Genomic DNA, 23941 nt, shown 5'->3' with positions numbered 1-23941 from the left:
ATAACTTTTGAAAAGTCTCGTTATTATTTAATCTCATTCATCCTTAGGAATAATCCCTGAAATTATAACTTTATGTGATTTTTTTTCTAATGCAAGTTAAAACCAATAACTATTAAAATAAAACATTTGTTCATATCATCTAAAATTATCTCACATACCATACTTTGGGGAAACACCAATGAAGTAGAAAAATAGAGGTAGACAACTAAAGAGACCTTGTTCTCACTTTTGCACTTAATTGCTGTGTGACTCCTCATATTATTTAGTTTTTATGAGCTCAGATTTCTTGTAAGATTGATGAGATTTGAAAGGTTATTTTTAAGGATTAAATGATAATGTATATGAAAGAGGCTGGAATGTTTTTTGGATCACAGTGGGTGCTTAGTAAATGTATTTTTCGTATTATGGTTTCTTTTTTCTATTTGACATTTTAGGTTTAAATTGCTGTTATGCTTTTTTGTTTAATAGCATTCAAAAAGCTGACAAAAATATGTCTGTCTACTTATGACATTTAACATAGCATGCCAATGTGGGTAGAAATGTAAGAAAAATGTAATCATTTCTCTCAGTCTTAAAACTGTTGTTTTCTGAAATACTCAGATGGTAAAGAATTGATGCATGATTATTAATCCTGGAAAAAGGTTTTGTTTTTCATTTTTCTTTGCATTTGCTTAGCAGTAGTGTACTTTAAATAGTGTATATTAGTATTATTATAGAAATATATGCTCTTTGGTTAGCATTTAAGCTGAAATTGGTCAGGGTACCAGAGGGAAGACTAGCTAAACTGGTATATAGTAAAATGAAAGGAGAAATGGTATATTTACATATAACTTAACAGGATGTGATTATAGAGCTGCTGAATCTGAGATTGCTTTGATACTAAAGTCCTACTTTCCCTCTGTTTTTCAAAACAGTAGTCTTAATGTAATTTTCAAAAAAGTTCTGTCTGAAAATCAATTTGTTTTTAGAATTATTCTCTGGAGCTTGATTTAAGTTCTATTCATAAGAAATTTAACTATATAGGCAAGTGTGTAGACAACTTGAAATAACTGGAAGTTTTTGACCAAACTGCAGTTAGATATTATTTAAACATTTATTAAAAATATTCTTAGCTAGTTGTGGTGTCTTATGCCTATAATCCCAGCAGCTCAGGAGGCTGAGGCAGGAGGATCTCAAGTTCAAAGCCAGCCTCAGCAAAAGTGAGGTGCTAAGCAACTCAGTGAGACCCTATCTCCAAATAAAATACAAAATAGGGCTGGGCTTATGGCTCAGTGGTCCAGTGCCCTTGAGTTCAACTCCTGGTACCCCCCCCCCAAAAAAAAATTCTTAGGATCATTTTTTTATACTTTGAGTACCGTGTCTTTCCTTGGAAATAATATAATTTACAACTTAATTAGGACTTTTTCACCATTCAACAGTAAATGTTAATGGCCTAGTGTTCTGAAGATTATTCTCAGTTCTGAGGACATAGCAATAATAGATCAAAAAATCCTTTTTTTCATGGAACTTATAGTCTTATTGGAATATCAGACAATAAGGAAATATATAAACTTTTTCTGTAAAGAGTCAGTTTAATCTTTGTGAGATGTGAGAGATCAGTTTTACTGCTATGAGCACACTAACAGCCATAGACAATATGTAAATAAATAAGCATGGTTGTGTTGCAGTAAAACTTTGTTTACAAAAACAAGTGGTCTCTTGGATTTGGCCTGTAGGCTATAGTTCACAAATTCCTGGTTTCACACATTCTAAAAAACAGGAAATATTACCAGTTATTAACCAGTAATCTGTCCTTGAGAGAGAAAAACAAAGCTGCTGTACTACAAAAAGAGTAGTTGATTTTTGCTTTGTGTAAGTGAAGGAGTTTCTCTTGATCTAAAACTAGGTGCAATCAAGTACTAGATCTGTTTAACAATGTCTTAATTGTATATATATGCACACAATAATAGTTATAGCTATCAACATAATGTATGTTTTAAATGCATACATTTAAAATTTTTCAGGAAAAATAACTTGGCTATTGCAGGTTTGAACTTTCATTCCTAAACTACTCTTTTTCCAAGGAGATTGTATTTAAAAATTTTTTTTTGATAAGGTAAATCTTCCTGGGAATTTAGGTATTGTATTATAGAACAGTTTCTATTCATCCCATTTAACTTCTCTAAGGTGCAGTACCACTTGATCCTAAACTCATCTTGTTTTTATGCTATTGCATTATCTTTTTTACCCTCTCTTACCCCTCCTGCTGATTTCTTTTCTGTCTTCTTTGAAGGTGCTTCCATTTTTGCCAATGTGTTGTTGTTGTTTTGTAGTAAAATTAATATTGCACAAACTTTCCATTTTCACCCTTTTGAATGTATAGTTCATTGGCATTAATTAAGTACATTCACACTGATGTGAAACCATCACCATTGTCCATCTGGACAGAACTTTTCATCATCCTATACTGAATTTCTGTATCTGTATTAAACAATAACTTCCCATGACCCCTACCAACCCTCTGACTGCCTGTCTTTTGCTTCACATCTCTTTTGGTATTTCTCCCCACTTCTGTGGTGTGTAGTGTCATCTCTATTTGAATTAATCTCATTGATTCAAAAAAACTAAGCTGAATATATGCATGAGAGCCTTTTATGTATCAGACTTTAGGAAAAGGTGAGAGATGCAGGATAAAGAAAAAGAAACACAACACTGTACCTGTACTCTTGGAGTATGTCATCTGGCAGAGGAATCTTAAAAATAATCCTTATAACTGATAATGTGTAATTAAGGAATGATATACAGTGCTTTGAGCTTTGAGAAACAAAGGTTTTTTCTCAAGAAGTGATCTTTAACCTGAGTCCTAAAAGATTTATAAAAATGTAAGTGTACTAAGGGAGAAGGAGAGAATAGGAGGTAGGCATTGCAGATAGAGAGAATATATGCAAAGGCTCAATGTAAGAGAGCCAATGGCTTATATGAGGAACTGGAACAAGTCACTGTGGCTGGAGAAGAGTAAGGAAGGAAGAGATGTGACATAATTATAGTCAGAAAAATGTATAGGAGCCAGACCATGAGATCTTATAGGCCACATTAAGTATTCTGATCTTTATTTTAAGAACATTGGGAAAATATAGAAGTTTTATGTAAGAGTGTAAGATGATGGATTGGAAGATACTACCCAATTTGCACTTTAGAAAAGACATTCTTGCAGTAGTATGAAGAGCAGAGTGGAGAGGGCCAAGAGTGAATGTAGGATGCTCTTGACATTTCATGATGCTAGCTGGATGGGTTGGGAAGTATAGAGGAAAAAAACCAAAACAAAACAAAACATTTTTCTCTATTTACACACCATAACAATCAACACACAAAAGACTCTGTGACCTCAGAAGTTGGGGATATCTCCCCTCCAGGAAGAAAGCAATAAGCTTACAGTAGATATCAGCTGGGCTCCTTCCAATTCAGTTAAGTTCTAACACTGTCTGCCTGGAGCTAGCATGAGATCCCACAGATTGAGGGTTCTGTCCCACAAGACTGTCCTCCATTCAAATGCCAATCGCAAGTCCAAGGTTGTAACCTGTGCTTTTGACTGACTGGCTATAATTAGGGTTCCTACTGTGCCTCTTCAGGATTGATTACATAGCTGGAACAGCTCACAGAAATCAGGGAAACACTTAGGTTTGCCAATATATTATAAAGAATAATCCAAAGAACACAGATGAAGAGATGCATAAATGGAGATATGAGAGAAGGGGCATGGAGCTTATCTGCCCTTTCCAGGCACATCACCTTCCAGGAATCTGTACATGTTCAGAAGAGTACAGAAACTCTTAGAACTCTGTTCTTTGGGGGGGCTTATGGAGACTACATTGCAAAGGCATGAGCAAAGTACAGACAACCATGTTGAAATGTTACTGGACAAAAAGGGTATGATCTAATGCTACTAGACTGGGTGAGGAAACCCAGGAAAGCCTATCTGAACTCCAGATTCTTCAGGATTCCTTTCTTGTGAGTATGGGACAGAACACCTTCTGAAATTGAGGTCTTATAATCTTTCAGACAAGGTAGATAAAAGAATTTTTTTATGGCCAGCTTCAAGACAGTAAGGCAAGGGAAGATTAGAGTTTCTGTGACCTATCTTAAAGGAGAAACTTCTAGTTTTTATGGCTTGCCTTGGGGAAAGAGTTATGAGCCATGAACTTTACATGAAAAACAAAAAATATGTCATCGAGCAAATGGTAGTTGATGAAGTGAAAAAATGTGGCGAATCAGTTATAAGGAAATGAAAAAGAAAAAAAGTGTCAACAATTTTTGGTTTTTGGTGCCAGGGATTGAAGCCAGAGGCACTTAACCACTGAGCCAGCCCTTTTTATTTATTTTGAGACAAGATCTCACTAAGTTACTTAGGGCCTTGCTGAATTGCTAAGGCTGGGTTTGAACTTGCAGTCCTCCTGCCTCAAGTCTTCTGAACTACTGGGATTACAGGCATGCACCAATGTTCCTGGATCAACAGTGATTTCTAGGTTTCCAGTTTGTATGACAGGATGAATGTTATCATTCTGAGAGAGGGACCCCTAGAAGAGAAATAGATTTTATCAGGAAGTTCATGAGTTTAATTTGATATGTGAATTCTGGGATATATTTGCCATACCTCCAGAGGGACATTAAATGGGTAGTGTGTGTGGGACTGATGTACAGAAGAAATTTAGGATTAGAAGTAGAAATAATGGGGAGCCTTTGGCAGATAGAGGATAATTGATGTTGTGTGTATGTTTGAGATTTCTCAGGAGAAAGAATATGGCATAGAGTGATAGTGGTTAATAACTAAATAAAAGATAGTAAGCTTTAAAGGAGATTGTAAAGGAATAAGGAGATAGAAATTTGCAAGCCTGTTTCTTCTTAGGTTGATGCTTCCATACTATGTACTAAATATGTATAAAATGTGGTATCTCATCTCACATGGTACAACAGAAAATGTGTTCCTCCTCCCCAAACTGCTACTCTGTCAGTAGGTAAACCAGAAACAAGGCACCTGTTTTTGTTTGTTTGTTTTATTTACTTTCCAGTTTTTCATATGCCCTTTTTCTTTTTTTCTTCTAATTTTCTAGTCTCTGTATACTGCCTACTTTAGCCTATTCAACATCACTATTTCCATCTCTGTTTTCCCCCAAATTGAATCACAGCACTTCTGCTAAAATTTACTGATCACTTTATCTTTGCTACTCAATGGGATTAAGACTCCTGAGCATAGTGTTCCAGGCCTCCCATGACTTGTTCCCAGCTACTTTTTCTGAGCTGTCCCTCCCATATGCTTTTCCATACTAGACTACTCCGTGTATTCCCTGAACATGCTGTGCATTTTCAAGACACTACTTTTGTTCATATTGTAAACACAGCACATTTGTACTTTATCCACTTTTAGTGGCCTATCAGATTACTACTCATCCTCTTAAGACCATTCAGTGCCTATTCTTCCAAAAAATATTACCCATTTTCTCAGTTGTAAAATTTCTCAGTTCATTTCTGTAACCTTCTGCACCTTTATTGTAGTACTTATTTTACAATTACTGTTTTTTTAGCCAATTCTATTTTACTAGCAAGCCTTTTAAGAGAAAGTACCATGTTATATTTGTATGTTTTCTACAACGCTTTGGCCATCCTAATAAATATTGAATAAGCTGTGGATTTTAGGATAGGATGGAGGGGGAAAATATTAGTTTAAGTATTGATTTTTCTTATATATAATTTCACTTGATATCTTAGTCCTTCTGATGTACTATTTGTGTAATTTTATATACAAAGCGTGATTTTCTTGTAACAAAAGTATTATTTGGGGTGGGAATAAACTTTCTTTTTAAAAAGGCAAATCTCCCCCCCCCTTTTTTTTTTAATCTTTGACTGACTTAACCAGTCATTATTGCTTTCTTTTTTCAAAACCCTAAAGGCCATTTTAAAAATGTAATATTTGCCAGGCATGGTAGTGCATACCTGTAATCCCAGCAATGTGAGAGGCTGAGGCAGAAGGATCACAAATTCAAAGCCAGTCTCAGCAACTTAGTGAGACCCTGTCTCAAAAAATAAAAAGGTCTGGGGGTATGACTCAGTGGTTAAGTGCCCTTGAGTTCAATCCCCAGCACCAAAAAATAAGAATAAAAACTTAATATTTTGTGCAGTTTTTAAAAATAATGTGTATTATAGAAAAATTAGGCACAGGTATTTTCATATTTGATTTATTTTTAAAGCTCACACAGGATTGATGGAAGAGTTATTAAAGAAACACTTTCTCTAACAAGATAGAAGTGAATTAATTTCATAGCCAGTAGCCTGTTTAGAATATGTTCTACCTATATTATTTTATCATTTGATGTGGCTGCTGTTTTGTTTGCATAACAGTTAATGAAAGCGTGTGTTGGGATTATATTTTTCCTACTACTGTAAGTATGTTTATTTAAACTGAGATAATGATTTAACGAATTTTTAATAGGAAAACTTTTTAATAAACTGCTAACTTTTTCTGTTATTGATTTGATTTTCCCCCTTCTCATTAAAATGCAGCTCTCAAGAGACAGAATTTATATAATAATCCTTTCAACTCTATGAGTTACTCAAGTCCTTACAGTCCAAATGCCAGTAGCCCATACAGCAGTGGCTTCAATTCTCCATCCTCAACCCCAGTGCGACCTCCTATAGTCAAACAACTTATACTTCCTGGAAATTCAGGTAAGGAGAAAATAGAATGGAGTTATTAATCAATGGTTTTACACTCACTACCCTACTTCAGAAAATAACTAGTTCAGGTTCCTTTTATTTATGAATTTTTTAACTGCTTAGAGAAAATCTCTTTGAGGAACCGCTTTGCAACAGAAGCTATACTAGGCACCAGGAGTACAAAGATAAGTCAATGTGTTCTATCTATGTAATTTTCTTTAGTATGTACTTAGAAGTTTTAAAATCTGGTCTAATTAAATGGGGTCAGAACCTTGACTCTCTTAATCAATAGATCTTTATCAAATGGCCTGTGTGGGTTATAAAAGCTGCAAAGTTAAATACTCTTTAAAGGAGTTTTAATAGGCTTTGATATTAACCATAAGCAATAATATGAGGTTATATGTGAATGTATTAAAAGAGAGATGGGTGCTGTAAGTAACGTAGAAGGTGCAGGTTGCAATGAACTGGAGAAAATATATTCTTCTCTGATTCTATGACTGACACATTCATTTACTCCTATTACTGCTATTATTATGTCTCATTAATTAACCTTACTTTAATTAATTAAGTAACCTTACTTTAAGATTGAGGTATTGTTAACCACTGTAGATTTTCAACCTGTGAGTTCTCTAAACTTTATTGACCCTGTCCTTTGCCTAGTATATAGTTATTTGATAGTTATTTCTCCTATGACAATTAAAAAGTTTAATCTGTAATAATTATTATAAAGAATTTGATTCAGGCATTATTTGAGCCTAACCTTGTAGTACTTTTTCTATCATTTGCACTTTGCTCCTTTTTCCTTGATAATGTAAATGTTAATTATTTTGTATTTTTCTTGCTCTCCTTACATGCCTTTCATGTTGGAACTGACTCTTATGGTGAAGAAATGTGGAAAACAAGTGTTTCAAATCTGTATTAGAAATATTAGTGACAGTGTTAGGATTTTATTATTCTACAATAGAAGTTGATGAGCACATAAAAGTATTTGCCTAGAAAAGCATGTATTCTTTATTCTTCTGATCTGTCTCCCTTTTGCTTTAGAATGATAAAGTACTCTTTTTTTAATCTAGTTACTTTCTTCATCCCATCTTTTGTGCTTCACCACTAAATCTCAGCACACCTTGGATCCCCCACTACAAATTTGCCAGAAGAATTTTGTAAACATGACATCATACAGGAGAAATTGGCCTAGTGTTCTTTTTTTTGGGGGGGGGGGGTATTTTTAAATGTCTAAGGAATCCAATTTTCCTCAAATTATAGAGTTTTCTTGTTTAGGAAAAACAGATGCTTTTATTAAGTGAAAATATGATGGTTCTTGTTAATGATTGAATTTGAGAGAAGAAAATACTACATCATAGATTCATCTACTTTGTAGAGCAATTTCATTGACTTTGTTGTAAAGGTTGAAATCCTCTAGCCTAGAGTTATTTGATAACATCTGTTTTCCAGGCACTGGGTTGAATTGTTCTCTATAAAGGAATAGGTAAATTATATTAAATGAAAAAGAGTTTTGTGTTCATGCCATAGTATATAAATGAGTTTCTATAGCCCTCATTTTTCTTAATAAAGTCCATTTCTAATTTCATTATATGTTCAATATATATATTTTGCAAACAAAGGGCAGAATAATAATGATCTGAAGCAAAGGATATAATATCTAGTTGATTGCAACAGGTATTTTTTCAATTTTGGTCTTATTAAAGTTTGATTTTTTTTTTCTCAAGGTAACTTCAAAAGTTCATCAGACAGAAATCCTCCGCTCAGTCCTCAATCCTCTATAGATAGTGAGTTAAGTGCTTCAGAATTAGATGAAGATTCAATTGGATCCAATTATAAGTTAAATGATGTAACTGATGTGCAGATTCTAGCCCGGATGCAGGAAGAAAGTAAGTATTTTAATTGCCAACAGTTGAGATTTTTGCAGGGCATGGTGGCACATGCCTGTAATTCTAGCTACTCAGGAGACTGAATCAGGAGGATTACAAGTTTGAGGCCAGCCTGGACAACTTAGAGAGACCCTGTCTTAACATAAAAAATTAGAAGATATGAGATGTAGCCCAGTTGTAAAGCACCCTGGGGTTCCATCTCTAGTACCAGAAAACATGAGGGAAAAAAAAGGGGGCTTTTTTATTTCTTTTACTACTTTATGATTTTACTGTAGGTATTAAATATGTCTTGTGAGAATAGTAATACAGTGAAAGTAAAAATTTTTAAATGGACACTTCAGAGGCTTGTTCACATATGTACTTGTTTATTCATTTTCAGAGTTTATTTTACATAGGGCAGTTTTGCTATATGAAAGGCAGAGAAAAGCATATTATGCTTAGCTTCTGTGACTAATTGGCATACCCTGTGTGTTACTTTGTATCCACACTCAGAAGTGGGATTATTCCTCTATTACTGTGTGTCTTTTATTGTAAATCAGTGTTTCTCAGCCTTTTTTAAAAAACTTGCTCCCCTAAAGAGCCTTTTTAGATCTTTTAGATCTTCCTTTTTACCTACCTCTTCCCCCATGAATTTTAAAAATCACTGTTGTACACTCTATTTAAGTACTATGAGGGCCGCTAGCTATTGTGATATTCTTCTTGGTGACAGATATCACTCTCTTGAGAAACCACAAATTTATTAAAAAAAAAAAATCTATGAGGACTTGGATTGTGGCTCAGTAGTAGAGTACTTGCCCAACATGTGTGAGGCACTGGGTTCGATTCTATTCTCAGCACCACATATAAATAAATAAGTAGGGGCTGGAGATGTGGCTCAGCGGTAGCGCGCTCGCCTGGCATTCGTGCGGCCCGGGTTCGATCCTCAGCACCACATACCAACAAAGATGTTGTGTCTGCCGAGAACTAAAAAATAAATATTAAAAATTCTCTCTCTCTCTCTCCTCTCTCACTCTCTCTTTAAAAAAAATAAATAAATAAATAAATAAGTAAAAATAAAAGATTCATCCACAACTAGATGTGTGTGTGTGTGTGTGTATTTAAAAAAAAAAAAACTGAACTTGTGACATTAAATTAAATGAAGCATGTGATGGTACTTTCAGCATGGTCCTTGAAACTGTCTAGAAACTGTCTTGAGAATGTAGTAAAAATTATAGCCTCCATCATCTCCAAAATATACATAAACATGAAATTTTTCATACTATTTCAAAGGTTCATGGATGTCCTGGCTCTAATTTGAATGTAAGGTGGTTGTGGTAGTTTTGTTCTTGCTGGTGCATCTCATAAGATGCCATATACTAAACTGTGAAGTAAGAAATATCTGTAAAGTGATCCCTTTAACCTTTTCAATGAAAAGATCCTTGAAATACACATTTCAGAGTCTTGGCAATTAGCTGATGAGAATTGCTAAAATTTATTTTAAAACCTTTGGTTTTACTTAGAGCATTACCTTTTCTTTAAATGTGTAGTAAGATTTATCAAGCTATAACATTAAGAAACTGTAGAATGTTTCTTCCTCTGCTGATTCAGTTCCCATTTATAATACTGCTGGAAAGATAGGAGATTGACTTATTCTTTATTTCTTGTTAGCTCTAAAAACTAATGACATGTTAGCCATTTCTTCTGTAATTTTATTTTAACTCCTCACTGATTCTGTGGCATTCAACAAGTCAGAAGCTAATTATTCATGGATATGAAAGGAAAAAAGAATGCCATCTAATTTTATACCTTGGAGTAAACTCACTCATTTCTTGTTTGAAACCTGACTTTAGATACCAATATTTTGTTAAAAGCTCAGTCAACGGTTTAGTGCAGCTTTTATATTGTGTTTTGGTAAGATAATAGAATTTTAGCCTCTCGGTACTTCAGTAATCCTTTTTCCACATACATGAATATTTATTTTCTCAGTAAATTAAAAAAAAGACACTGCTAAAAATATATGGTATACTCCCTTAAAAACAAGTCGTTCCTTCTCCCTTTTTAAATATGAGTTTCTTTTTTTACAACATAATTCTTCCAGATTTCTATTATAATTAGAGATACAAAATTGCAGATTTAGATTGTACCTAGTCGAGCTTTCTGGTTTTTAAAATGAGAAATGCAAAATCCTATTGTGAGTGTGACTTTCTTAGCATCCTCTTGTTAGACTACATCGAGGTTTGGATTTTTCTTTTCTGAAAACAATGCTCTTTCACTGGTCTGTTGTCTTTTGTTAGATGACATTAGTGCCATATTTGTTATAACTAGACACTGAGAAACTGTCAGTTCCTCAGTCTGACCAAAGGGTGAACTGGACCCCAAGAATTTTTAGTGGTTTTTTTTTGGTGTGTATTGCTAAGAATTGAACCCAGGGTCTCACGCATGCCAGGCAAGCACTCCACCAATGAGCTGCATCCCCAACAATTTGTAGTTATAAAGATATCCTGGAGTGATTCTAAGATAAGAATCACTAGTTTGGGGAACTTGTTAACAGCATTTTCTGTGTGTAAATATATAACTACTCTATGACATCCTTTTTTACTGGATTGCCAATAGTTAGCAGGACTTGCTTAAATTACCTAGATTCTGTGATTTTTTTGCATTATAATGTTGATTCAAGGATTAAGTATCTAAGGAGTTTATTTGCTTGGTGATATATTCTGTTCACTGCTTGCACAGTAATTGTTTTCCTTCAGTGTTCCTTTAATATTAATCTCAAATTTGGATTGTTGTGTGTAGGGGTAGAAGTATTTTAAATTTATGTTTCTACCTTGTAATTTCAGATTTAAGTGAAATCTAGAAATTGGGCAAAGGTTTTATAAATTTTCATTTCATTTAAAAATAATCTGCAGATGTGGTTTATGCATCCTGATGATGGCAGGATGTCTAAAAGTAGAAAGGGAGTTTTCCTTTCAACTTTATACTGCTTGAATTTTTCAATGATAATTTTTTACTTTTACATTTTAAAAAATATTTAAATAATCAAAAATATAGTTAAAGAAATAACATATTCATTGTTGCCAGGTCTCCGGCAGGAATATGCAGCCACCACTTCTCGGCGCAGTTCTGGTTCATCTTGCAATTCTACAAGACGGGGTACTTTTAGTGATCAGGAACTTGATGCACAAAGTTTAGATGATGAAGATGACAATATGCATCATGCAGTATACCCTGCTGTTAACAGGTTTTCACCATCACCACGCAATTCACCTCGACCATCACCTAAGCAGTCGCCCAGAAATTCACCTCGTTCACGATCTCCTGCTCGGGGAATAGAATATAGTAGAGTGTCCCCACAGCCTATGATTAGCCGCTTACAGCAGCCACGCCTTTCACTTCAAGGCCATCCCACAGATTTACAGACAAGCAATGTTAAAAATGAAGGTAAAACGTAGCATATTTTTTTCATTAGAATGCTTCTGAAAAAAATCATTCGTATTTCAGTGTGAAAGTAATGCGGTTTTGCCAAGATTTTGTAGTTCAAATAAATAAGAGTTTAGTCAGGTGAGCCATTTTATTCATCGTTTATCAATACAAAAAAAGAAAGTCATTTTAACTTTAGGTGATTGTGTTACTTTTGCTTTATTTTACTCATGAAATGATCTTTGTTTAGATGTAGATTTCAATATATAATTGGCTGTTTCCTTTAAGGATTCTCTTAACCTACCAATTTATATAGACTGTGGGTTGAGTTTTTATTTTTAAATAAGTACTTCCTGTTTTTTTCTATTTTATAATAGGCAGAATGTTTAGGTAAATCTCCTTTGAATCCTAATTAATATTTTAATTCTTTCTCCATCTGAAAGAATGGTTTCATTTTTAAAAAAATTAAAATCCTATTTTTGTAGAAAAACTAAGGCGCAGTCTTCCAAACCTGTCCCGTACATCTAATACACAAGTTGACTCAGTGAAAAGCAGCAGAAGTGACTCAAATTTTCAAGTGCCAAATGGAGGAATACCTCGCATGCAATCTCAGGCTTCAGCCAGTAAGTATCTTTCTTATGTTTTTGGGTATAAATTGATTAATGGAAAATAAAAATTATAGATATTTGTGCTGAATGACTATTAAACTGTTACTATAAGATAATCATACTATATTAAAATTTAGAATTTGTCCCTGAAATATCTAATTCCTATTAATACTTATAATTATATGAAACTTTAGTCTCTACCAAATTTTTAAATAAATGAAGTATGTTTTTAAAACAATAGGTTTTTTTTTTTTTTTAAAAAGGAACTAGATTTGGCTTTCACTTAAAGAAATTAGAAATAGTAACCAATATACTATCCAAATGTACATTGCACATGTCCAGGATTCAGGTCATTTTCTTAATAAGTACTTAAATTTTCTCTAAAAATCTCTACTTTTTACATATCTTAGGCCAGAGATTATACCTCAGTGGTAGAATGATTGCCTAGTATGCACAAGGCCCCAGGTTCAATCACCAACACTGCAAAAAATAAAATATCTAAAAGTTTATTATATTTTAGAGCACATCAAAATAAAAGTAAACAATTCATTTTTTCATACTTGTAGTATAATAAACCAATATCAAAGTTGAATATGTAGACACATTATTTTTCCTTTTTCCCCAGAAGCTGATAATTAAGGAAAATATATAGGGAATCTGAATATCCTAATTACTAATATATTCTTTTTAATTTTTTTTATTGTGCTGAGGATCGAACCCAGTGAGTGCCTCACATGTGCTAGTCAGGCGCTCTGCCACTGAGCTACACCTCTAGCCCCACTAATTTATTCTTTTGTGGAAAATATGTATGCTGTTTCATAAACATGTTATTTCAATATTAGAATAATATACAGACAGAAGAATTTAAACTGATATCATCCTTTTTTTTCCTGTTTGCATGTACTTGTTTATATTTTTAGCTATAGTAAACTTATTTGTAATTAAAAATGTCAACAAACATTTATGTTAGTGTAGAATTACACTATTGTCAAAATGATTTGGAAAATTAAAAATCCAGAATATCAGCAAGCCTAAAACTTAATATTAAATTTCTTTTATAAAGATTTTGGAAGAATTTTGTTTAAAGTTAGTGTATTGTGGAGCAAAAACCTAATTATCTGTTTTCTCTTGAAATTTTATATATATCTTTGCATTAAAATGTCTTACATATAAAATTTTTATATTTTGATATGTAATTATGTGCATATATAGCAAGTTTTATGCATTTTATTAAATGAATTGGTATTTTATATTTTTTTATGTAAGCTTAAGTTATTTAATGTATGTTGCATTTGTTTTAAGTATTTATTTTTCCAGCTATAAGTGGTAGAGCTTTGGTTCTTACTTGCTGGTCTGCATGAAGCTAACTTTGCAAGGTTGCTTATTTCCACCTATGGGACCACTTCTTTTGCCTTGTTACTATGCCAATCACTATTTTTATATGCTTATTTGCTGTGGCTGCATTATTGTGGATGCTGGCATTCAGATATAGTATTATGAGAATGCTAATGTGTTTTCCAACTTTTATAGCTATTACCAATTTTCAACTTTCATATTTGGAAAATATGAATGACTTAAAAAGTTTAAGAAAACCAGAGCATTGCACATGTCCTGGATTCAGGTCATTTTCTCAGTTTCTTCAATTAAAGGAAAGAATGTTTGGCAGAGGCATTTTTTTTTTTCCAAAAGACTAATTTACCTTGCTTTCTAAAACTACCAGAGGCAGGTTTAGCAGAAAGTTTGGTTTTCAGAAAAATATAGGAATTATTGTCTCAACAATAAGGAGAAGGGGAGTGAAAGCCTTAAGACAATCTACTGACTTTTTTAAATATCCAAAATTTGTTTAGTATTTTGAAATGTTTAAAGTACTTTGACATATATTATTTCATATGAATCTCACAATTATCCACTCCTTATTTTTATAGAAAGGGATCAGAGATCCATATAAATTATTTGAATCATGCAAGGTCATATTAACTAGAAAAGTGGCAAAACTAAGGCCAAATTACTCCTTCACATTACTTCCTTGAGACTCCTGGTTTCCTTCCCCTCATTGTTTGGATTACATCATGCTGACCTAATTGCAAATGAGTAGGCATCTTGGAATACATTCTTGGATGACTGTATTAGAAATGATTTGAGATTGAACTGTAAATAAATTTTGAATTATCACAGAGAGTAAAGTGTAAGAATATTTTTACATAAGATTCAGAGTATACCCCCAGAGAATAAACATAGAATCAACATTCTGTTCTCAACCTCTCAGTGAAGAGTAAGAGCTAAAGGCAGTTTTCAGCTTATGTATAGCCGGACTTATCTGAGGTCCAGAGGGGAGAATTCTTTCTAGATTTTATTTATTAACAAAACACTAAAATGTTGCACTTGAATCTTATATAATTATGAAACATAAATTGAAATAAATCATTTTACAAGTAAACTAACAGGCTAGTCTAAGAATGAGTAATATTCCTAGAACTTCAATGTAAGAATAAATAGTACAGTGATATTGGATCAATTATCAAATCACAAAATTTTTTAAATGTAGTGTGTTGGGCATTTTGATTGAATATATTTGAGGTGGAGACCAAGAATCTCTCGTTTCAGAAGTGTCTCAGTTGAAGCCAGGCACAGTGGCACATGCCTGAAATGCCAGCTGCTTGGGAGACTGGGACAGGAAAATTGCAAGTTTGAGGCCAGCCTGGGTAATTTAGTGATACTCTTTCAAATTTTTTAAAAAGGGGAATGTATTTCAGTAGTTAAGCAAGCGCCCCTAGGTTCCATCCCCTTTACCAAAAAAAAAAAAAAAAAAAAAAAGGCTCAGCTGATTTCAGGGCAGAACCAAGTTTGAGAATCACTTATTGTGGAGGACCTTGAATGCTCAGATTTTCTCCAGTAGTCAGTCACTTATGTGTGCCTTAATCATTTAATAGAAGTTGCTGGGTATAAATTATGTTCCTAGCACTGAAAATATAAATGTGTTTGACAGCCAATGCTTTCCAATAGCAGGAAATGATAAGCAGGAACTTCTTTGAGAACAGAGGAGAGGTATTAAAAGTGTGAAGAGTTTTCAAAAAAGACATTTAAAAAATAGCCAACTTAGCTTATATGAGTTGCCAAAGAAAGAAAGATGTATCAGTTTTCCCAAGTGCAGTCAAGAAAAGTGATAGAGTGGCAACCTGATTCTAGTGTTTTGTTGTATGACTGAAGCATAAGGTCTGAATGGATGAGGGAGGAGACGTATAGATAGGAAATAGACTGAGAGTTTTTAAATATCATGTAAAGAGTTCACCCTGTAAGCATGAGGAGTCATGATGGACTTTTAATCAAGGTTTCTCTTGGAAACTTTATTTTGATATTATATGGAGAAGGAATAAAGTGAAGAGACTAGAAATCACTTGGAAGGGTATTGCATAATCTGGACCAAAAATGAAGAGTTGAACAAAGGTGGTGGTGAAGGGAGTGTTTTCATCAGTTTTTTGCTACTGTGACCAACAGACCTGACAAGAACAATTTTAGAAGAGGAAGTTTATTTGGGTCTCAGTTTTAGAGGTGTCAGTCCATAGAAGGCCTACTCCATTGCTCTGTGAGGTGAGGAAGAAGAGTGTGGTAGAGGAAAGTGGCTGGGAACAAGCTACCCGGAAACAGGGAGCTTTCCTTAACACAGACAAAATATATACAACCAAAGGCTTGCCCCCAGGGACACACCTCTTCTAGTCACACCCTACCCGCCTATAGTTCCTACCACACAATTAATCCCTATCAGCTGGTTAGGGTAGCTGATTAAGACTCTCATAACCCAATCATTTCACCTCTCAACTTTATTGCATTGTCTCACACTTGAGTTTTTGGGAGACACCTCAACAAGGAGTGATAAAATCTAGGTGTTGTTATTTCTGTTTTAATAAATCTAAGATATGCGACTTGGTAGCCCTGAGAAGGCTGAAGTGGAGAGTCAGAGAGCATCAAAGGATGACTAAATGAGAATTTGTAAGTAATAAAAGGTTTTAAACAAAATGTCATGGGTGAGAGAACCCAAGGGTATTTCACTTTAAAATCCATTCATAGTGGCTTATGCTTACTAGTATTAGTACCTGGAGAAGAGTCTTTTTTAACATTCCCCTAAATGATAAAGCTGTGTTCAGTAATAATCATGAAATAAAATTAATTAGAGGAGCAATAGCCAGGAAAAAGTGCCAACAGTGGAAATATTTTTGTTGAACTTTGTGTTTTGTAATTGTCAGTAAAAAATAATAAAATCAATACTATAGTACAGAAAGAAGATGATAGGATTTAAGATTACATTACTCTTTTTCTAAACAAGGAAATATATTTTTACATATTAATTTGTTACGGTAATAAAATTACAGCTTTATCTCTTCAAACAATGTCAATGATTCTTCAGAACTAATCTTTGACTATTGAAGCTCAACAAACAGCAGTATACGGAAAAACTTCAGTGTAAAGTTAAGCTGGATAGAGAGTCACAAAATCACATTTTACGATAAATTCCAGAAAGTGCCATACTGTCTAAGCTTTGTGTGTATGTGTGTGGGGTGTGTGTGTGTGTGTGTGTGTGTGGTGCTGGGGGCAGGGAGTAGACCTAGTCTAATGATTTTTTTAAAGTCTTCACAGTTTAAAAAATTTCAAACACAAGTTCAAAGACACATGTAATGACAAAATTGAGGTAACTCATTGATTTTATAGTCTTTCTATCATCATTGTTTGTTTCTAGTGTACTTATATAGTAATATAGTGTATCACAGGGTAAGAGGCACACACTGTTGAAGTAAGCTTGAAAGATTTCAGATTACTATGAAATAATAATTTAAAAGTAGCATAATGTTATTAAAATGCAATAGTTTCTGTAGCTATTATGTATAATTTAGACCAATAAACCATTTTTTTCCCCAGGGAAGAGTGTTTTTTCTCACTGACTTTGATTATTATTGCTGGAGCATGATAATAGAAAACAGAAACAGGTTGTGGCTCAGTGGTAGAGTGCTCCCCTCGCATGTGTGCGGCCCTGGGTTCAATCCTCAGTACCACATAAAAATAAACAAATAAAATGAAGGTGTTAAAAAAAAAAAAGAAAACAGAAACAGCTGGTTTTATTTTGTTTCTGAATTCTGATGATACACTTGCTTATTTCCTGCAGGTGCTGGGCACTTTCATCTTATTTCCTTGATGTACATAAATTGAGTGAAAAAGAGTAGGTGTAGGGAGACCCCAAAGGAAACTGTTCTAATCCAAAAATAGGGCGATGAAAATATTTAGGAGACCATGAGGATATAAAGGAAGGTATTGATCTAAGAAACTATAGGAGGTATATAAATAAAATTTAAGTAACAAATTTTTGAGCTAGAATGACTTAAAATAATAGTACATGTTTCCCAGAAATGGAGGTTTTCAGAAGAGTTGATTTGTGGAAGATGACATTAACCTAAATAACCGTAGCATCAAAGAATAAATTGTTAGCCAGGTGTGGTGATATGTACATGTTATCCCAGCTACTTGAGAGACAGAGGCAGGAGAAGAGCAAGTTCAAGGACCCTCAGACTGATAATGTAGCTCAGAGGTGAAATATCCTTGGGCTCAATTCCCATTTCCCACTAAAAAAAAGGAGGGGGCGGGTAGGTAGGATAATTGTTTTAATGTAGCATCCTTGCTTCTTACAGGGGTTTTGCTAGTTTAGAATTGTATTTTTTTTTTAATGAGGAAACAAGGAAAACCTTAAGTCATAAATATTTTCAAACAGTTAACATTTAATTATATTATTTTAGAAAGATCTGGAGTTTCACTTAAACTAGAACACTTCATTATTTTAAAAATGATGTACCAAGCACAGGGCCCACACCTGTAATCTCAGCAACTCTGGAGGCTGAGGCAGGAAGATCACAAGTTGAAGGCCAGCATGTACAAAGATCCTTTCTCAAAAAAAAAAAAAAAAAAAAAAAAGAAGGACTAGGATGTAGCTAGTGGTAGAGGTCCCCTGTATTCAGTCCCCAGAACTTTAAAAAAAAAATTAATTTTTGTCTTTAGAAGACTGATCAAATTAAGAATGATAAATAAGATAAAAACTTAGTTTTGTTATTTGATTAACATGCATGTGTGTAGTAGCTTATGAACATGGTTCATTTTATGCTGTGTCAGGCAGATTTCCTATTTACTGCCTGATCCTGTATGTATGTAATCTGATTCTTTAAATTCCTGGTGGACAGTTTTCCTTTGTATGTAGATGCTATTGTGATGTCACCATGAAATGGAAGAGGTTAAAAAAACAAAAAAAGTCCATTGAAGTCACTGTAGTTGTTAATTCAAATAGGATCTTTCCAAAGGGTTTACTATAAATGGCATTTGATATTAAGCCCTCATTAAAATTTTTTAATGGCTGAAAAACATTGTAGTTTGCCAGAATATGTTCAGTTGGTTTCCTTGCCCTTCTGAGCCTCCTTTCTGTTCTTTAAACATACTATGTTCCAATCTCAGTATTCTTTACAATTGTTTTTTCCTCAATCTGGAATGCTTTTTCTAGATATCTACATGGCTTACTCCTTTTCTTCCTTCAGATCTTTGTGCGAATGTCATCTTAGGGAAATCTCGCAATCATTGTATTTATAGTTACAACTTAAATCTCTTACTTCTTGTCCCCCTTTCCTGCTTAATTTTCCTCCTTAGCACCTGCCACCATCTGGAAGGCCTTATATTTTGCAACATTGTTTATTGTCTGTCTCTCCTTTTCTAGACTATTCCATCAAAGTAAAAACTATGTCTATCTAGTTGGCTACTAAATCCATTGTACCCAAAACAGTACCTGAAAGAAAGCAGATAACTCTCTTATTTGCATGAATACAGGGATAGACGAATGAATGGTTGGAATGATGAAAATATGACTGATTGAAAACATATAAATAAATAGAATATCCAATGATGATAACATCCTAAATTTTTGTGGGATAGATATAAGGTAACCGATTAAAATTTTGATTTTTTTTTAAATGAGAAATTTTTGCTAGTCTGCCTGTTAATATTTGAGTTAGCATCAAATATTATTTAGCTATAGTAATGTTTGGAGTGCTATAAAATTGGAAATTAAGTACATTTCTTTAAAAAAGTGTATTAGCTGTGAAAAAATTAGTTATTTAGCTTGATAAAGCTAAGCAATAGAGGAAAGACAAATCCTTCCTTGTATTCTCCCTGATGATCTGTCAAGTATCCTTTATCACCCCAGTGATTATTTGTGCCTTAACTAAACTTGTAGAGGTAGGGTCTGTTTTTTGTCTTGGTTTACACATAAATTCTAAAAGTATATAAAGTCTGTCTAATCAATAGAAGGACATTTCAGAGCCACTTAAATAGGTGACTGCACTGATTGGTATAGGACTCTGATAATTGGATATTGGAATAAGTGGAGCCACTTTTAACTCTAGATGGCCCTGGAAATGTAGGATGTGTGAATGTTTGTGTGTTCAATATCAAAAGTTTACTATATCTGGATCTTATCTGCCAATTTAGAGAGTTTCAGTGTAGCTGAAACTCTTGAAACAAGTTTAGTATTCCTCACTGATCTCTTTAAATGTCATGTGCTCCAACTCATTTAGACCTCTCAAAACACACACACACACACACACACACACACACACACACACTCACACACACACCACCTCTACATATGTGCATAGCCCAGATATGGTTCTGCCCACAATCTGAGGTACAACAAGATGATGTTGAACATATTAAATTTTACAACAAGATGATTTTACAACAAGATGATGTTGAACATATTAAAGCCACCAGATTGTGACTTCCTGAGAACTTGCTGGTTCTGAGTTTTCTTCTCCTTTTTGAGTATGGAGATCGTTGTTTCATTTTAGGGCAGTTCATCTAACAGTAACTGCTTTGCCAAAATGCGCTTTTTTGCATTGAACAAGTATTGCATTTATTTTATTCTATACTATGTGCTTGGGTTCATCACTTATATCTTTGTATTCTTTGCATCCTGTGGCATGTTTGCTGGTGGTTTGTTTTCTCTTTGTTATTTTGACAGATGATATATTTGAGATTTTTTTCATCCACAAGAAACTAGTTCTCAAAGTTTGCACCGTGCACTAAGATTTCCATCCCTTTTCTTTTCCAACTTAATTCACTAAGCATCACCTTAAAATTCCTCTGCTTTGTAGGATTCTAACATTTCACCTTATGGTTTCTGTTCCTTGATAAATTTTAAAGTTTGCATTAAAATATTCAAGTTTACAGAAGCTATAGTCTTTATCTTATACTTTCAGGCAAATATTACAGTTCCTTATTTTTCAACAGCTTCGCAAAGGCTGAAAAATTTGCCTCGTACTTCCCTCAAAGCCAAACAGTTGCTTCAAACTTCATCTACAAAAAGAGGTAACTACAGCCTCTTACTAAGTTTAAATTGAAACAAATGATGTAGTTAAATCACTGAGTCAGTGATGTCCATAAGGCACATTTTGTTCTTTTTTCCCCTTAATAATAAAATAATGTGGGTTGCTTATCTGTCATCTGGATAAACCCAGAAGAAACACATTTTCTACAGAGGTATGTATTGGATTGCTTTTCTGAAAGGAATAAATGATTTAAAAAAAAAAAGGGATAATTTTTCTTACCAACCTAAAACCAAATGTCATTGTTTTAATGTGAGTGAACTAATAAAAAGTGCTTTAAAGTGTTAGATATGAGACATTTCTGTATGGTAATGTTTTTTCCTCAGACATTGATTTTGGGGTTTACTTACCTGTGGGATGAAATGGGATATTTACTTTAGAAGCTGATTGAAGTTAAAACACAAATTGTTGTGGTCAGTTGATATGTTTGGAATGTAGATCGAGTAGTGGCTTTTATAACAGCTAAATATTGAAGAAATATGTGAAAGTAGTACATCAAAGCTATGGAATTAGTTCTAAGAGATTGGAGTATGGAAAGATGGAAGAAATTAGAATTGGGAGAAAAGTATATTATTAGGTAGATCAGCAGAAATAAGAATGAACAGAGGGGCTGGAGTTATGACTCAGCGGTAGAGCGCTCACCTAGCACGAGTGAGGCCCTGGGTTCCATCCTCAGCACCACATAAAAATAAATAAATAAAATAAAGATATTGTGTCCAACTACAACTTAAAAAAAAAGAATGAATAGAAACCTCAGAGAAAATGAAACAAAAATAAACAATGAGAAAAAATTTCCTCTATCCAAGACGTGTGGGTTTCCTGATAGCCTTAGAACACAATAAATAGCAGAGATAAATAAGGGGTATAAGCACTAAAGAAAATTATGGGAGAAGTTTGAGATTTGATTTGTTGACAAAAGTTAGTTAATATGGTTTTTAAAGTATTATAATAGATATTTTAGCATATTCATTACTTTTTGAGTGTTATAGCAATGACTTAGTGGATTGAATATAATTTTGAAAATTAGTTTTTGAGAGTAGAATCTGAAGGGAATAGAAACGTAGGATGTGTGAAAGTTTGTGTATTCAGTATCAAAAGTTTACTATATCTGGATGCAGTGGTACACACCTATAATCCCAACAACTCAAGATACTATAACAGGAGGATCACAAGTTGGAAGCCAGCCTCAGAACTTAGACCTTGTCTCAAAAATAAATAAATAAATAGATATAGATAGATATTAAAAAGCACTGAAGGTGTGGTTCAAGCACATCTTGATAAAATGCCCCTGGGTTTAAAACCCAATACCAAAAAATAAAATAAAATAAAAAGTTTACCATAGTTCTCCAAAATGGTTATTTTTTGGTATATGGACAGAAATAATAGACCATATAGATTATGTTCTTTTGATAGAGGAGATGCTTTCTTAGGAATCTTTAATAAGAAAGGGTACCTTAGTGTTATTTACAAGTTTACAAGAAAATAAATGATTATAGTATACCTTTTGGCTCTGTGATGAATAATATTTACATAGTATAATAATATGTTTATGGGCTGGGGATGTGGCTCAAGTGATAGCGCGCTCGCCTGGCATGCGTGTGGCCCAGGTTTGATCCTCAGCACCACATACAAACAAAGATGTTGTCTCCGCCGAAAACTAAAAAAAAATATATATATATATATATATATATATATAAAATGTTTATAATAATATAAACACTGAAATCAGATTTAACCAACAATTATGTTCATAGATAGCTATGTTTGTAGAAAGAGGGGATAGGAAGCGGAAGTGAAGGACAGCAGGAAAGTTAGATCTCATTTAATCTATGAGAAAGCCAATAGATAAAGTTTAAAACTGATGACTCAAGCCAGTAATATATACCTATCATATAGAAAACTTAGAGGTAGATATTAAAAGGAAAAAAAAAACTTAAAAAAGAGTTTAGGATTCAGCAATCCCACTACTGGGTATATTTTCAAAGGAAGTGAAATCAGTGTATCAGAGAGTCATCTCCTCTGTCATGTATATTGCAGCACTATTCACAACAGCCAAGCTTTGGAATCAACCTAAATGTCCAACAACAGATGAGTGCATTTTTAAAATATGGCATCTGGAATACTCTTCAGCCATTAAAAAAGGATTAAGTCCTGTGATTTGCGACAACATGAATGAACCTGTAGGACGTGGAACATAATAAACCAGGCATAGACAAATAATGTATGATCTCATGTGGATTCTCAAAAAGTTCATCTCATAGAGGTGGAACAGACTAATAGTGATTATGTAAGACTGAAAAGTGGAGACAGAAAGGAAAAACAGTGAGATTTGTTAGTGGATATAAAGTTGCAAGTGGATAGGAAGAAGAAAATCTGGTGGTCTGTTGCCCAGTAGGGTGACTGTGGTTAACAATGATGTATTGTATATTTGAAGATAGCTAGAGGCAAAGTTGCTCTCACCACAAAGAAATGATAAATGTATGAGATGAAGGGTATGATCATTACCCTATGTATACAGGAATCAAAACATCACATTTTACCCCATAAATATGTATAAGTTTTTTTTAAAACAGGGTATTTGTAGAAGTATTTGAGAACCTTGGGCTTCTTTTCTGAAACTTGTTAGATATTTTTTAGTACTTCTTTAGCTATGAGTAGGAGCAGTCTGGGTATGCAGCTCAGGGGTAGAGTGTTTGCTATCATGTGGAACACTGAGTTCCATCCCCAGCACTCCCCCAACCCCCAACCCCCATCAAAATGAACTGGAAAGTAACTGTTGTATCTAAAACAGGCAAGAGAGTAGGGGACTTTAAACATTTTTTTTTTTTTAGTTGTAGATGGACACAATACCTTTTTATTTGTTTGTTTGCTTATTTTAGTTGTGGATGAGCCTTTACTTATTTTTATGTGGTACTGAGAATTGAACCCAGTGCCTCACACATGCTAGGCA

General features: G+C 33.7%; 1 protein-coding gene across 3 annotated transcripts in view; it reads left to right on the top strand.

The window, feature by feature from the left end:
- Slain2 (SLAIN motif family member 2) overlaps positions 1 to 23941 on the top strand; it is a 59153-nt gene that overhangs the window by 19246 nt on the left and 15966 nt on the right. For 2 of the 3 annotated variants that reach the window (XM_077803148.1, XM_026385212.2), the window contains exons 3-7: positions 6535 to 6699; positions 8415 to 8576; positions 11637 to 11996; positions 12461 to 12598; positions 20897 to 20974. In XM_077803148.1, coding sequence (XP_077659274.1) covers positions 6535 to 6699; positions 8415 to 8576; positions 11637 to 11996; positions 12461 to 12598; positions 20897 to 20974 — 903 coding nt within the window. The remainder of the gene's footprint in view (positions 1 to 6534; positions 6700 to 8414; positions 8577 to 11636; positions 11997 to 12460; positions 12599 to 20896; positions 20975 to 23941) is intronic. The other variant, XM_026385222.2, reaches the window with a different exon arrangement.

This window comes from Urocitellus parryii, chromosome 10, assembly GCF_045843805.1.
Source record: "Urocitellus parryii isolate mUroPar1 chromosome 10, mUroPar1.hap1, whole genome shotgun sequence".
Classification (NCBI taxonomy): domain Eukaryota; kingdom Metazoa; phylum Chordata; class Mammalia; order Rodentia; family Sciuridae; genus Urocitellus; species Urocitellus parryii.
The sequence above is the reverse complement of the archived record's forward strand: the minus strand, read 5'-3'. Positions and strand labels throughout refer to the sequence as shown.